Raw genomic sequence first — 17,422 nt, forward strand, 5'->3', positions numbered from 1 at the left:
GACGACGACGACGACGACGACGGAACTGAAATAAAATCATCTCGCTCGCCATTTCAATACGCCCTGATCTCGTACACTAATCGTATTGAACTTGGTGGCAATCGCTTCAGAACCTTCAATTCCTATAGTGAATGTATCAATAACTTTTCCTCATATATAACGGTTTATAAGATATTTCGTTCCAAACACAGGTATAAGGAGTTGACTCGAGTAAAGAGTCTCGGCGCGCTGCGCCTTGTACAGCCGGTTGCCTGTACTTGGCGCGAGACTCGACCGAGTCTCTTGATTTTGATAACGGATAAAATCGTAAAAATGAAATACAGCGACACTTGACGGGGTCAACGAAAAAAACGAATGATTTACAGAAATCCGTGAGAGGGACAGACGCGGCCGTTATAATATTTTCGGAAGTTGCGGTTATATAAAAAAATTTCAATAGCAGGTGCGACCAATGGACAAGATCTTACAAAAGGATACATAAAACTGTATTATGTACCTTGAAAATCCATATAAAATATATATGTATATATATATACATATATACTGTATATCAGTTTGAAAAGATGCTCCCGATACCCAAATACATAATGCACTACGATCAATTTCTTCTTAGCAGCCTTGGAGAAGCCTTTGGCAAGTTCTCAACGAGCGACGGAATCCCGTTCTGAAAAAGCATGACCCGATTGGGAAGTGACGTCGCAGTTCGAATTTTCAATGATCACCGAGCGATCGTAAAATACCAAAGAGTCCACTGGACATTCCATAGATCGGTAGAGGTCCTGTAGTCGGTGTACCTGAACGATCGTGAAGATCCGATCGCGTGTTTGTCGTAAATTTCAAAAGTTGCCCTGAAAAGTAACCAGAAGTAAATTACTAGCTTGCTCCTACTAAATTCTCAGTACCATCGATGAAAGGGAGGAAGCCACACCTAATGTTCCTGATACTTGGAATGCAAATGGGTCTTCGTAAACAACAGCTTTGTCCTAGATCAGGCATCAGGATTCAGGTCGCGTACCGAACGTTATGGTTCACGAGGGGGTCACGCGTCCCGACGACCAGTTGCAATACATGGACGCCCCATGCAGTGACGAGGTTGTTACAGCACGCGTCCTTTGCTGTTGGATAATTTTCAAGTCTCTGAGGAGATTGAGCAGTCAGGTACGGGCGTCGCGACGCCCTTGAAAACTTAGACAGCCGTGCCTAACCCCCCTTGCATGCATCGTGGATGCGTTTATTTTGTTACTTACTGATAAGGGCGATAAGCTGTTGTTGCCTTGTATATTTTGCGTAAAACGAATTTGATCTGGTATGTTTAGATTTGTGATAAAAATCTGATTTATCAGGTTTACTGGCTGTTCGCTTAACGGATGTAATGAATAGGAAGCATTAAGGGAATCTGGTCTTATGGACGGTGTGAAGTGGGTCAATGGATATGATGCAACTTCAGTCAGCATGGGTCATAGTGGGAAATTACAGTTTAAACGGGTTTACGTATATATTATATGAGACACGCACGTGACGAGCTAGAGAGATCCTATTCATGTATGTGCATAAATAACGTGTGATATGACAGATACCGATATGGAGGCTGGGATAAACATTTTTTTTGTTAGAAACATGCCTGAGAATTCAAGATTTGCGAGGATGGATAGTGCAAAAAAGGGGAAAAAAGTTACGGGATTAAATGATTTTTACAAAAATCCCTGAATCCCAAAAAAAAAATTTCTTCACTGCTATTTACTTCTTGGCGTTGGCGTAATCTCGAAGGCAGACTAAATCGCAGTACGGAGCGGTCGTAAAGCTAGTTTTATTTTCCACGTAATTTAGTCTGCTCTTGCAGAGGAGGGAGGCTGCACAAACCTGCCTTGATGTCAACTTCTCCAAGCAGTGAATGCTGACTTCCAACCCTTAATGGTAATTGGAGAAATAGGATACGTAAGTTAGGTGGGTCCTACATTCTTAACAATCGGAACTCGTGATTACCGGGAATATTTTTTCACTCTGGTTCTAGAAAGGGGATGATAGACAATCTTTATAGTCGGATGACTATCGCTGTAAACCAGGGTTTGCCGGAGTGTCTACGTAATGGCCTTTTACTATCCCGAGTGTCTCAAGTGCACGAGCACTGACTCTGAACTCACTCTCAGTTCAGGATACAAGAAAATAGCGATAGTCGATGCGTGCAAGACTCCAGCACGCATGAGCTCACGGTAATGCAATAAGCTCGTGCATAAGTAGCCAGTAGTACCATGAGCCTTCGTCACGCACGCTGAGAATTGAAAGGACGACCTTAGCCGTGCTGCCTTGAAATAAGTATTGAAAAGAAGAGCAAGAATTTACAAAAGTTTTTTCAAAGAGATATTAAAAAAAGAAAATATTTGTACCATCGAGTTATTAGTCCCACATCAATCATTACGTTTGTATGTCTAACTGAAAATATTCAAACTCACCGAGGGCGTCAATTTCGCTATGGAATTTAATATCCCACTTGAGTTTCCCAATGACGCCGCGCGGCGCTGTTGTCGCTTCATCGAAAAATATTTGTATCGATATATTCGCGTGCGATTATACCCAGGATTCGAGAATGCGAAAAATCTCGAAACTTCGTTACAACGTTCACGTTCAGCGATTTCCTCCTCAGGAAGTTAAGGACATGGAGTCTATGAGTTTCTTCGTTACGGAATCCCCTTTAGTAATCAAACCTATCAGAATCAGGATGACTAATGGAATAGAATATTGTCAAAGGGGATGCCAGGTATATCTATTTTAATGTGTACCTTCAGGAGATTCGAATCTGTCACGCCTGCGTCTAACCCTCGACATTCCAATTACAGTTTGAAGTTGGTTACTTCTGGTGTGATGGGTGCTGTGTGCACGCTCAACCGTGATTCCGCAAACATCAATGGCTCCGTTTACTCGTGCAGATTCTTACCCAGTGTATAAGCACTGTGAATTACATTGCAAGTATATATAAATATATATATATAAGTACAGATAAGCTTATAAATAATAAGCTCATACTATACTAAAATAGATTTCTTTTTATTCATACAAAATTTTGTCTACCCTCAAGTTATTATCTATCGTACCATTTTTCAGCGTATGGATGAGAAATAAAGTGAAAAATAAAAATACCATCAACGCATCGAGTATGCATCAATAAATAATCCAACCCTCGAGCTTGTAGCAATATTGGAAAACACAAGAGCATACCCTACAGCTGCGCTTCGACGGAATTATTAGAATTTACAAAAAATAATCTACGTCCGACAATAGCCGACCAAGTAAATTCCCAAGCATCGCGAGACGTTCTATAACCATTTCCCTATAATATAATAAAGTAGCAAAAAACTCATCGATTAAAAATCCATAAACCATTTGGTACAAATATAATCCCCATAATTATGTGAAAATCCCAGTAAAGTTAACTATCATTTCCAAAAATAAAATCCCTATAATTTTTTAATCCCTCTAACAAAAAATTATCATTAATTAAAATTCATCAACCCCTCCAATAAATTCAAATATAATCGTAGCTCTTTAACCAAATTAAACCTTCTGCCGGATAATCCAAAGTTAAAAATATACAAAATATAATTAGCAGTATAAATTAATAACGTTAACGATTACCACTAATTGATAAAAAACATATCGGATATAGGTATAGAGTCCCATACAACGGACGCTAATAGAAAACACCGTTAAACAATCGGTTTATCGATCTTCGATTTTATACCATTTTGATAAATCGTATAATCAATAAATAAGAAGCTACCAACCATACACCGATTAACGTACCGTTCACAATAGAAAGTGCTCGTTACGATACTCATTGTTCTTGCCAGATCAAGAGAATGTGTTGCTAGTTTAATTAGGAGCACTTTCACACTACGGAAACCAGTAGAGCAACCTATTAAAAAAAAATTGTTAAAATTTGCTTAAGCACGCATTACGTGCAATCTTCCCACAATTATAAGTTTTCTCAATACCGTATCCACATACCAGATAACCCATAAAATGATAAGACCAATGCCCACGTCAATGATGAAATACAAAATTTGCCAATACATTATAAGACAATTTACTCAAAAACCCCCAATTTTTGTAAAAATTTTGAATATTCATTAAAAATAATAAAACCCTTAGGGAATTGCATGGTAAAATAAAAACACCCAATCGTTACTAACGACGACTCTCGACGGTCGCACGAGAGAAAATCCATTAACGCAAAGCGACGCCGTAACAGCCTCCCTATTCCCATTTTAACATTGGAAAGCGTCGCGACGCCACTTTTACTTGTTATAACCAACCAAATAAATGATCGTAAACCTACCAACGATAAATTTTATATACAGTGATTATTTAGGTAATTAATAAAATTTGTTGGTACAGTCATCAAGTAATCGAGATGGCCTCAAGCAGGTAGAGCAAAGTTTAATTGACTTAATTTAATTAATGAGGAATGACAGCGTTCCTGTGTTACGTCATGGATCCTCTTTATTATAATTGATGATTATTATCATCTGAATAACCATCAGGGCGTTTGACTGTCTTTATAAAATCATTGACTTAATCAGCATTCCTGGAATACCCGAATTTAAAACGACTAAGAATTTCTTCGAGGCAAAATTAATGTGAATAATCAACACTAATAATGTTATTAACCAACCGAATGAAACTACCAAGGAAGGTACTGACGATAAACGCATTACAGTCTCTCACCGGATATTCCCGAGTATCCCGACCAATGGGAGAATGCCCACGTGGCTTCCTACTTCGCCAACCTAATCCAGGTACCACTAATGAGAATATGGCTCCGCGATCTGAAAACTTTATCAGAGTTGAGATCGAACCCTTTCGCTCGTACCAAACCAAACAGCAAGGAATATCTATATAATTTATATGAAACGTCTATATATAGAAATATAACCACAGTATAGACAGGTTACTCTATCGGTGATTCCCCGTAGGTAGCCATAGTGGCGTAAAATAAAAATGCATGAAGGAAAAGAAATTTTAGAAAAATAATAAAAAATACAGTCACCTCAAAAAGTCTGTGCGAGAGAATAAATATTGTATTGTGAAATAAGGCAGAAACCTGGTTTCCATGGTAACCGTGGTTCGAGCGTCGAAATCGACAGAGCCACGTGAGGTAGGTAGTCGCCAAGCAGTGTCAAGGAAGTGATAGAAAAAAAAGGTTCCTGCTACTCCTAGACCGTATACTTTCTCCGAGGAAAATCATGTAACCGATAAAAAGGAAAGTAGCCAAATTCACTGCCGTGGTACACCTATAGCGTCGCTCCATATACAGAAACGTTGAGTGACCGATAAATGTAAAAAACAAAAATGATACCAAACTCCATAGCAATGATCGCAATATAGTCCAAGGTGCGACTAAACCGCAATAAATGGACCTTGGACGCGATGACTCTGATGGGATCCATTTTTTTTCTTATTAAGGAGAGTTTCGGTAATTTTAGCTAGTCGAAGATTCTACTTACGGAACTGGCCGATAGTATCGGCTTATTGTTATTCCAGTAGCGTAATTCGTTTACAATTTTCGAACCGGCCTGGCCAGGTGCCATAGATTCTTTTTTTTTAAAGAAAAATAAGTACAACCTGAAGCAATCTCAAGTTCTGAATATCTTATGAGAACTTGAAACGTAATGGTATCACATTCCATACGTGGTTCGTATATAGTGAAAGGGGTGAAGGGGAAAGATAAGTGGCTGAAAGATAAGAATAAAATGTAACGTGATAGCCGAGCTTGTCCTGGGATTACCCAGTGTTCCTCTATTCGCCGCTAGGCTACACCAGGTAACCTCCAAGAAGACGCACGGAGAGACTGGAACCCGTTGGATTCCGTCGGGACGAGTGTTACGCAAAGGTCAGACTACAGAAAGACGGTCTGATTTCTTAGGATGGAGATTTAATTGATAAGAAGTTATGGTGTCTGACGTAATACAACGTTTGAATCGTATTACCGTAGTATAACAGTGTCTTTTTAATGAAGTTTGTAACGCGTAGAACAATGTATACAGTTATACTGGTAAATCCAGTAGTAGTACGCCGGTGCATTCTGGGTAATATAGGTTATGGTACGGGTAAGACTTACATATCTGACGAATAGTACAAGCAGGTATAGCTATATATGCGATGGATCAGTTACGAGTGAGTCGTACGTGACATGATTGCTGAAAGGATATACATAGTAATAGTACGTGAAGTAATTGACAGTACCTAGAATTTTTTTCATCGACTCTGCTAAAAGTGCAAACTGCCTAATTTAGAGCATGCTAATTAGTCCTCTGGCTTGGTTAGCACCGAGGGGTTAAGATATTGCAGTAATTGTTAACTCGCGCCATTTTGCTTTACCTCTTAACCTCGCGCATCCGCGACCTAGTTTTAAAACGTGACCGCAGAGAATTCACGAGTGCAACGTACACGGGGCTTTTACATCGATTGCATGAAAATTCTCAAGAGCGTGTACCTCTCTTGAGAATTTCGTGTAATTCATTTATAAATAACGCAAATAAAAAAAAAAAGTGCCAGCGTTCTGTAAAAAAAGTGCATTTTGCGAGGTACATGCTGATTCGGTCAGTGCGCATGCGCGGTGGTGCATTAAACGAGTTTTCAGTTACAACAGGCGGATTCGAGAAAATTAAAGAAAGAGTCGAGCGGGAAGAGTAACGCGACGGAATAAGAGCGACGACAGAAAAACTGTAAGTGAAAAAAAAACCGAACTGTAAGTGAAAAAAAAAGAAATATAACAAATATCCGTTGGAGTTTCGTGAGCAGGTAAATTCAAACCTCATTTCCCAGCGGAGCTGGCATACATTACCTATATGCTCAGGGCAGATATACAACGTTACACGGTATACCGAAAGACTCGGCCATATTGTAGTTCAGTGATGTTTTTGGCACAAAGCCACGTACGTATTCGTCTGAAAAAATTAGCCTGACAAAGAACGCAAACGATCAATAAAAAATCAGCGGACGTTTCTAGGCCTACGGAAAGTTTGACAGATCCGTTGCAAAATTTTAGGTTAGAAAGATACATCGAAAACTTCTGAAACACCCGGAGGGGTATGATCTGTCGATTAAAGCAGTAGGTGGTCGCGGTATTGTTGAAAGGTAAGAAAAGCTTTGGTAAAATTGTTCAGACCTATTTAGGGCGAGTGCACAAGCTGTATTGTAGCAGCAATGCAAACACCTGCTGGAGTGTATTCGACGAGAACCCTTGAGACAGCAAAGGACGTATATACCTATACAGTATATATCTATACGTATATACCCATACCTATACAGACTGGAATAATTCACGGAGAGAAGGACGCAAATGAGATATGATGAATGACTTTAACGAAGCTTCAGAAATACATACCGGGTGTTCCGGTTGAGCGTGAACTAAGAAAAATAAATTTCTCTAACCTCAAACAAAAATTATACGTATCACGTGTACGACGGTGGCGAATAACGTGAATCTATCGCGCGAATAGACGTAAAGTCAATGTACTTTGCGTAACGCGTGCATTTCAGCACAGTTATGAAACAACTGTTCTCTCGCATACTAAACGTAATTGAAGGGATCGATCCCTCTTGCGTAATACAATACAATTTTGTAATGACGACCAAAGGCAGGTACGGGTTAAGGCGGGAGGAGCCTTCGTGTCTAGAAGAAGTCACGCAGCGGAGTAAACGGATGGGTAAAAACAAAACAATTCGATCGTATCTTCAGCTAACCATGACTAATTTTAGTATTAGCTAATAAAAATTATACGGGGTTGCTGGCTGCCCTAAGATTAATTCTCACGAAATTAATTCTTACCGAATTAATCCGCCTGAGTTATAAATGCATACAAGACTGTTCCTTAACACTAGATTTACCAGACCAGTCATTTTGACTCGTCGTGCAATTTCAATTCAAAATTCCTACTACATATGTCATTTGATTTCAGAAATGATGTTATGACTTTTGTAGCTATAAGTAGAGAATACATTTTATAAACTTAATGTTATTTTATATACATTAGTAACAAATATAATTTTTGTTATTGACATTTATACTAGTAACAGTCAAAATGAATAAATAGATGGTAAATCTAGTGTTAATTCAGTCTAACCATACGTACGAGTCTCTGTGCTGCTTATGAATTATTTCCATACATTAGTGATTTACCAGACCAGTCATTTTGACTCGTCGTGCAATTTCAATTCAAAATTCCTACTACATATGTCATTTGATTTCAGAAATGATGTTATGACTTTTGTAGCTATAAGTAGAGAATACATTTTATAAACTTAATGTTATTTTATATACATTAGTAACAAATATAATTTTTGTTATTGACATTTATACTAGTAACAGTCAAAATGAATAAATAGATGGTAAATCTAGTGTTAATTCAGTCTAACCATACGTACGAGTCTCTGTGCTGCTTATGAATTATTTCCATACTCTTTTCTCTCTAGGAATCTTTTTTTTTCCAAGCCTCCCTTTTTTCGCTCTCTCGACTATCTAGAGACGTAGAAGCCGAATAATATTCCAGATACACAGTGTACCCAGAGTACTGATTAAACATTTATACGTCGTTACACATACTAAGGATACCGACTATCAGCCTGAAAGTGTAATTAGTAACATAACCTAAAAAACAGTGAAAAATTTAGCGCTCCAGTACGTAACAGTATTCGATAAAAAAAAAATCAATCGATACAGATTATTGAAATTTCGCGAATTACCTATTTACAAAAAAAAAATTTCACAAATTCTGCCTCGCAAAGATTTGAGATATTTGTTCGCTTACAAAAGGTACAGTCGCTCCTAAAAATTATTGAGCACCAAACCCCTTCCATTAGTATCTATTACCCGTGCTTCCTTGTACTGTGCAGCTATTGCAATCCTTAAGGCTACTATCCATATGATTAATATGACTCTTGTCGCGAAACAATTGCCGGCAGTGCTTTTTTTTCAGTACAAAAAGAATACGTCCAAGTTTCGTTTAAAAGACGAAAATAAATACTCCCGTCTGATAATTTAAACATTTCCTCGAGTAACATATATACATATATACCGTTCGAACGTGGATATAATCGAACGTAGTGAAACTCGTTCGTGAAACCGGTATTCCGTTCGAGAGAATTGTCCGACTGGTCCTTTGCGCAGGAGCGACGCAGATAGCCATAGGGACAGCGTTACGAGCGTTGACGCTAGGGCTCTGGTTTCTCCGTAACGTTACTTGTAATTGCGAACGACGAAAACCAGAATCCGAATGGCTAACAGTTATCGCGGAGAATAAGTGTAACAAGGTCATCGAGGTAAACGGTACTGGAATTCGCTTTTTATAACATAAAAGTCAAATAACATTTTTTCGATGCTCTCTGTACAGGAAGTCTCAAAAGTTTCATCGCGTCGTCCCGATGGGTTCAAAAACAGCATTGACAGTTTAACAGTAAATATTATTAAATATTTTGCAGAAGTTTGAAAAATTTAATGTTTTTAAAAAAACATCTTATTTTTATCACTCTATTTACACGGAGCCGGCTGAAATGACGTCTTGAGATTCATGAGCATATATATATATATATATATATATATATATATATATATATATATATATATATATATATATATATATATATATATATATATATATATATATATATATATATATATATATATATATATATATATATATATATATAGATATAATGTACACAGGTTAAAAAACAAGTACACGTGCTCACACGCGAATTTAATGAATGACGTAAAATTGACAAAATACCAAACGATGAGTTTCACTTCAAAATATATTATCCAGATGGTCCATTGACTTGTTTAAGTGTGGAAATTTTCTTAAAGAAGAAACTACGTATATGCGTAATAACTATAATGATAAGTTATCGCATGACGTGTTAACACGTCTTTCTCGCTTAACAGCTTAAACAGTAACTAAGTACGTAATTTAGAGTTATGGTTGTTAGTGATGATTCAAAAAAAAAAAAAAAAAAAAAAAAAAAAAAAAAAAAAAAAAAAAAAAAAAAAAAAAAAAAAAAAAAAAAACAAAGAATACTCACCAAAATTTCCGTCTGATCGATCTTGCCAATTAGATTGGTAAAGGAATTCCGGTCGGCGATTAACCATATACCAACGGCAAGAGCAGCTCCGCCGGCGACCTGTAAACACGCACGTGGTTTAATACCCGATATATTCGTATACGAATTTTTCACTCGAAATTGTTTAACTTCCAAGGTCACGCAAGAATAGCGTGACACTGTACGATTAGGAATCCGTGAAGTTTCTTCCGTTTTGAAAAACAAAAGAAAACCGACGACGCGAAACCGTTACGAATCCCATACGCCAAAGTGGCTTGTATCATAACGAATCTCGTGCCGATGATAAGTGCAGGTAAGCACGTGAATACTGATATTTTATCATTACGTAAGTAAACAATGCATACAAGGACGAAAATATTGTAGGATAACTAATAAACAGTAGCGTGGAGCAAGATAACGCTGTGTAATTTTGACAGCTATATATCCGGTTGGGAATCGTGAGAATGAAATATGCAAAACTTGGAAAATATATTGTACCGAAATTTGCTGTGTTATTTATGTAATATATAAATAAAGTTAGAAAAAAATATTTGTTTAAATGTATACTCACGAAAAAGACGAAATTGAAGAAGCACAGAAAGTACTTGGCACACTGTGACATACACCCCATTTTGAATTAGGATCCTTGGACTTGGCCTGAAACAAAGGAAAATATTAATATCAAATTTGTTCGACGAAGAATTAAAGATGGCGCAATAACCCGACGAATGAACTAACGAAGCGTTTACATTGAAAAATAGTGATTATAATCACTTGTCCAGTTTCCAGATTACTGTGACGTATTAATTAGTCCGCGGACAGAGGTCGTACGTAAAGGACGGAAAAGTCTTTTAAAAAAAATGAAACTCGACTACCAATGCCACTACGGTCTTATTTATACTTGACACAAAGTATCCACTCGAATGATATAGTACCTACAGTAAGACTGACTGGTAAGAGAAACACTTGTTACTGAATTTTTACTATACGCCGAGTATCCATGTCCACGACAGTTTCTCGGACAGGCTTAACTTACAAGTAACCTTTCGCCGCTTCAAGGCTTCCCTGCTGCTGCTGTCCCGTCGCCGATACTTCCTACGTGTCGAATTACTAAGCGTCTAAGTAAAGTCGATCGATGTCGCCCGATGGCGAAGGAATATGGGAAACCAAAAGGGCGTCAAGGGCGGTTCACAAAAAAAAAATTTTCGACAATCCAAATTGAAAATTTGTCGAAAGTCGAGAAAGGCAAGTGACCATTGAAAAAAAAAAATTTGAAATTTTTCAAAAATACTTTTTCGAAAATTTTCTAAAACTACAATCCAACGTCTCGTATTCGCAGTGCCAATAATTCCGTGTTTTCTTTATCCGGCAAAAAAATACGCTCTCATCTGGCGACGTTCCAGAAATCTATTTGTCGCGTATACTCCCGTCGAAACAACTTACGTATCCCGCCCACTCGAGAGAAACTCATTTACCTTTGTTAACTCCGACCACCGTACTTAACCTTTATTGCGAGCAATGCGTGCGATTACGCGCATATACACATGGCCGACCATTGGCTCCGTGCGTTTAACAAACCAGCCGAGTAAACGTGTCTGTCTTTTAGTCCTTTTTATCATCTCACTCTTGTTCAATGGGAACCCTAGGTTTCACCGTACCGTAGTAAAGGGCTGTGGGGCAGGGCCTAAAGAGATACTCAAATGCATTTCATAGAAAAAAAAATCCCTTAGCCTGTGGACGAGCATTTGGTCCGCCGCCGAGAATAATAATAATTCTGAATAAAAATACAAACGATTAAAAATGTCAAAATAAAATATTTTACAGTAAAAACATTTGTTTTCATACTACCAAAATTACCAAATGAGAACCACCGCTGTCTAATGGATTATAATTTCATAGAAGGCGTAGCGGGGTATACAGGATGAACCATGGGTTGTATAAATGTATTATATGGATGAACTGTATATAGCTATAGGGTGAGAGAAGGGATTAATTTAATCGATCCTAAAGCCCATTCGTCAAAGTCCCTCTTGTCGAAAGAAGAGTTAAGACTGCATACCAAGGCGACATATGACAGAAGCCGATTTCTTTGTGTCCTGACGAATCGAGAAATTACACTGTGAATCGTGCATAACGGTAGAATAATTAAACACTATGTTACCCGTTAGAATCATCCTCGATTAGATTCTCCATTATGCACAACGTACAGTAAAATAAATTTTCCTTTTTACAACTTTTCCTAACCTCAAAATCGCTGTCAGCGTCTCGCGTCTGCACTCGACATATTACCCAGAATTCATCGGCTACGGTTCCCCTGCGTTGTTTACTCAATTAACGTGCTTTAACAGCTCGCCCATTTTTCAGTATCACGTAACCTCCCCCACGCGTAAGAACCCAACGTGCTTCGACGTAGGTAGAAAAATTGTAAACAGTACGACCTGTCAAAAATTCCGTGTTCGACGCTCTGTCCAACTTGTGTGACAAAACTTTTTTATATACCTCTGTACGTTAAACACGTAGATAACGCACCCGGCCATTTTCTATTTATTGCACGCTATTTGTCACGTGTCGTACTCAGCTTCAATGATGTTCCAATAGTTCGTGCCGTGTAAAGGAGTACTAGTCATACGTGACATAAAAAGGACTCGTGTCCCAACGACTTATTATTGTGTTTTGCACAACGCAGATATCGAATATAAAGCCCACTTACTATTTACATGGAGATTTGCATTTTTTTAGTCATAAATCGCCAGATCGAGGTCGTAACTGAAACATTGGCCGAAGGCCATCGCAAATGATACACTTTATTTTGATTATATGTAGCGCTACTATTACTGTATATTCTCATGACAATATATGCATATATACATACACAAGTTATTCCGTGCGTTATTTTTACTAAATATCTACCAACAACAGACAAACATCCTCTCCCGGTCCGAAACCACAGGAAAGGAATGTTGGATGGAAATTGATAAAGCGTCGAAACGAAAGACGGCGTATTACGTGGAAAAGGATGATTCGACGAAAATAAATGAACCTCGAAAAACTAGCCTTGGTACATTATTCGCTCACGTTGCTTCATTCGACGAGCTGACCAATAAAAAAATTCAAATCCTGACGCAAAGTTTATCGCACGTTTGTATATCTGTAATCAGAATTTAAACTTGTACAGTGTAAACGATCGAGTTGAAAGTAGGTTGTCACAATGGACGGAGAATGATACACAGCTAACTTCACGACGATCGACTGGGTAACCGATGTCCGATTGAAATAATAAAGGCATAGTACCATTGTTGTATTCATACATATACAGTAATATACCAAGAACAAGGTATAGGAACGTAAGTATACACTATAGACATTACACGTATAGGTATACGCAGAGAGACAGGAAGGACTATAGTGACTTGCTTCTTGGGATTCGAGTCACGAAGACTTCGTGAATGAAAACAATTATAAAATTTCGTAACCCTTCAGTTTGATTGGTGCTTACAAATTACATATCGTATTGCCTCGTGCAATGAATATTATTGTTCTTAGGATACTTCACTACAAATTGTCACAGTCAACGTCTGCGTGTTCCTTGTCAGAGCTGGGGAGGATCTTCGAAGACGTCTGCTAGATGGAGTCACTAGCCTCACTACCGAATAACGTAATTCGATGTCGGTGCACCGGGTATATTTGAACTTTTTAACGAAATCGGTCAGAGCTGTGAAGACGACGTAAAATATGAATTAGAAAAATTTGAGACATGAACGAACCAAAGCACAAGAATCATCGAAACCGAAGCTGATTGGTACTTTGATGAAGTGTCGATTCGAAAGTCCTGACATTTTTCACGAAGAAATTAAAATACAAGGAACACAAGAGAACTAGAAAACGTACGCGGGCAGTTGGGTCGCTTGAAACTGGCAGCCATAAACTGAAGTCAAGAGAGAGAAGAGACTTGATTGGTCGGCCTAGTATCGGATATCCAGTAGCCGGGTTCTTGTTACGCCAGGTAGAAATTTACCTGTCTGTACGTAGAAGAACATTGTGCAACTATGAACTCGCTATAGTCTATTATAATATCGCGTACACCTAGGATGCACCGATCGTCCGCTGTGACAGGAGAGTCTCTTGTTCCAGTTGGACTCTGACTCATCCGGCTGAATCTGCGAAGCAGGAGGAAACTGGTCAGGCCGAAGAAAAACAAGTCCTGAAATCGAACAACCGGAATTCCTTGTCACTGTTCCAAGTGGCACGGATCTGGAACTTCTTATAACATCCAGGGTCCTGGACGAGACCGGTACGAATCATTGATACCCGGTATTGGAACTGAAGTTACCTTAGCCGACTTACCTACCTATGACAAAGCTATATATAGTCTTGTCGTTGCCACTACGATAATATGGAGCATCAGCTGTCTTCCGTTATAGACGCTAGTTTGTTATTGACCGGAAACGCAGAATCCGTAAGACAGTAAATTTTTACTATATTTTAATATTGAAAATATCTGTATAAAAATAATTTTTTTTTATTTTTCATTGATTTTTTTTTCATATCGCTCACAATTAATATCCTTATCCGATTTGTAATACGCTCGCGTACCGTGATCGAAGATGCTGACGTTCTTGAGAAGCTCGTAACACCCTATCCCCATATCCCCAATAACATATACACGCGTGGTAAAGAAAAAGCTAAATTATCTTGAGGAAAATCGTACATACGGTGCAAAAAAGATAGATTTCCACTAGAAAATCTCATTTCGATTTACCACCTCGGGATATATGCTTTATAAAGATTCGAAGAAGCTTCCAAGAGTTCGGCCTTGACAGTTTTACCAGCTCTTTGATCCGCCAGCTTTTCCTTCTCGTGTTTGAAAACACCCAAGCTAAAAAAGGAACAACGATAAAGAGAACAGTGAAAAGAAAAATCATAAAATATTCTTCAAGAATAATTCATCTCGGCGCGGCAACGCCGAGACCTTGGAACAACGAGGATGACGCAATCCTTTATCTTCGGAGACACGACGCATGAATAAAGATGGTAAGCCGTGCTAACGAGTAACCAACGACAGAGTCGTCAGCGATGCAAATATATACCTGTGTGCATACGTTGTTGCTTTACCGAATATGAGCGTCAGTGCGGAAAGCCAGCGTTGCCAGGACCTTCTGTATTTACATGTTAAACCAAGAGTGCACCAAGCCGTAACATTACGTGACTTTAATCACCGTAGCGCAGTAGGTCACTGCCGGGAGCAACGAATCGTTGCTATTACACTTTTATCTCCCGCGACGCTGAAACCACAACACTTGGATATCTGCCAAATGGAAGCTGAGCTCGAAGTAATCCATAGAATTGCCAATTGAACAGCAGTGCACGTTATATACACTTCTTATATGTATACTCTTCTACCTGTCAGTAGTGCGCATAGAGATATACCTAAAGCAGGTAGAGTTCCGCGATTTCGATTCGCATTTTCCAGCATATACGTACGTAACCTCTTCCGAGCGAATCCAACCGTACATTTATAATCCTACAATATAAATTTTAAAGTGAATAATTCAGGAGACCAAAAGAAAAAATGTGACCGGGCACTTTTGTAGGTTATAAAAGTATTCACTCGACAGATAACACAATACCATATGCGTATAGGTATACTGTCTCGAGAATTTTAGGCCAGAATTATTTATACCTCCTGTAGGAAACATCCCGTCGACAAGGGGTGTACTTGATTTTTAATTAACTTGTCATACTGAAAAAAGAAGAGGTGTGAAAAAAGTGGTGTCGAGTCGCTCCGAGCATTGCGCCACCCTCTTGGAACGAGCCCTGTGTACTACGTCACTAGCCATAACAGTCAGCTATCCTTTTTATATCGTTGTCCGTAGTCCTAACTCGTCCTTGACTGCCCCTCCTCCAAGCATATATATATATACACACACATGCTAAAATAACGAGCAAGAGAGGTTATGTATCCCAGGAGTAATCCTGGATATAAATTTTCATCGTGTCACCAGCCAGACGAAGTGATAATCAAACAACAATCTGATTGTGAATTTGTAATTCCCATGTTTGTAAGTAATTCGAATAGTTACGTCTTTTCACGAGGAATTAATTCGACTGGATAAATTAATCTCCATGGGATAAATCCAAAAAGCGTTTGAATCGAACCGTTGGCCAGACGAGACAGACTGGTTAGCGCGTAGCTGGAAAGAAGGCTTGTTTACATTGATAGGTACAGAGTGAAGTTAGGCACGGGACAACGTCCTCGGACTTCAAGCGGCTAGCTCACGTTGCACAATGACCCGCTACTATACGTACGCTAGTAACTGTCTTGCTCGTGGATAGTTTGTGAATTTTCTGTAGCCTTTCGAATAAATAAACGTCCCCAATGAGTTGATGAAAGTATCGCCATTGCCTGTAGCACGCGAAGCGTTAACGGAAACCCTGATGTTTATTCAGCGACTGGCCATGGAAAAATAAAAATTTGAATTCCCTCTCTCGTAAGTATCGATTTCATCAGAGACCCATACAGATCTGTACAATCTTAATAAAAAGTCAGACTAGTCCCTTGTAAGTAAAATAAGTAGCATAATGATTTTTGAATATCTCTATTAAAAATACCACATCAAAACTGTTATCTCGACTTAACCTCAATCTACAGGAGTGTATAAGGTCACTCTGTATGATGCTAACTTCAGACTTCAGAAACTTCTTTCCACAACCTGTTACTCTACTGCATGAGTTCCCGAGCTCAGACTTTGCTTCTCAATCCACAATCATAATCGATCAGAATTTCCGCATTGCGTGCGGATTCATTACGAGGTACGTCGACTCGTTTAAACGCGTTGGACTTACGAGTTATCCCGTAATGCCAGCAGGATTGAATTCCTCGTGGGCCGTCAGTCGAATTTACAGGTTTAAGTTAATTGTATAATAAACATTAACAAACTGCCAAGACAATATAACAAAAGTATAACATAAATCCGTGATTAGCCACGTATTCTTGTACTGTACCAAAGGACGCCGGAAATACATGAGAGAAGTTTGTCTCGTAAAAGGACTTTGACGTCATCTGTGTCTGTTGCTCAGGGTGACTGGCTGCCTTGTATTTCGACGTAGACGAGGTCATTGAGCTGCTAATAAAAAGACGAGAGTACAGAGGGGTGGGATCTCTAATGAAAGGGAGGAAACGTTGTCCTCGGTCCATATCCTTTATCGTCTCTCTCTCTCTCTCTCTCTCTCTCTTCGGTCTCCTCCAAAGTCTCTCATCCACCGTGATTCGATACTGGACAACCCGGTATCAGGTAGGACTGATATTACGCAAGTTCCAAGTACTTAT

General features: G+C 38.7%; 1 protein-coding gene and 1 long non-coding RNA gene across 5 annotated transcripts in view; one reads left to right on the plus strand and one right to left on the minus strand.

Moving 5' to 3' along the window:
- The window catches only part of LOC107273035 (tetraspanin-18), a 41,728-nt gene that overhangs the window by 11,758 nt on the left and 12,548 nt on the right, over positions 1–17,422 (minus strand). For 3 of the 4 annotated variants that reach the window (XM_015750830.2, XM_015750828.2, XM_015750827.2), the window contains exons 2-3: positions 10,667–10,752; positions 10,078–10,176 (exon numbers count right to left, since the gene is read on the minus strand). In XM_015750830.2, the coding sequence (XP_015606316.1) occupies positions 10,078–10,176; positions 10,667–10,726 (159 nt within the window). In that variant the 5' untranslated portion in view covers positions 10,727–10,752. Of the gene's footprint in view, positions 1–10,077; positions 10,177–10,666; positions 10,753–11,131; positions 11,156–17,422 lie in introns of those variants that run through there. The other variant, XM_025090359.1, reaches the window with a different exon arrangement.
- On the plus strand, positions 1,750–4,569 carry LOC112495144. The gene is made up of 3 exons (XR_003061438.1): positions 1,750–2,755; positions 2,835–2,964; positions 3,100–4,569. It is a non-coding gene; the product is annotated as an uncharacterized LOC112495144 (long non-coding RNA).

The sequence above is a fragment of the Cephus cinctus genome, unplaced genomic scaffold, assembly GCF_000341935.2.
Source record: "Cephus cinctus unplaced genomic scaffold, Ccin1 Ccin1_scaffold1343, whole genome shotgun sequence".
NCBI lineage: Eukaryota > Metazoa > Arthropoda > Insecta > Hymenoptera > Cephidae > Cephus > Cephus cinctus.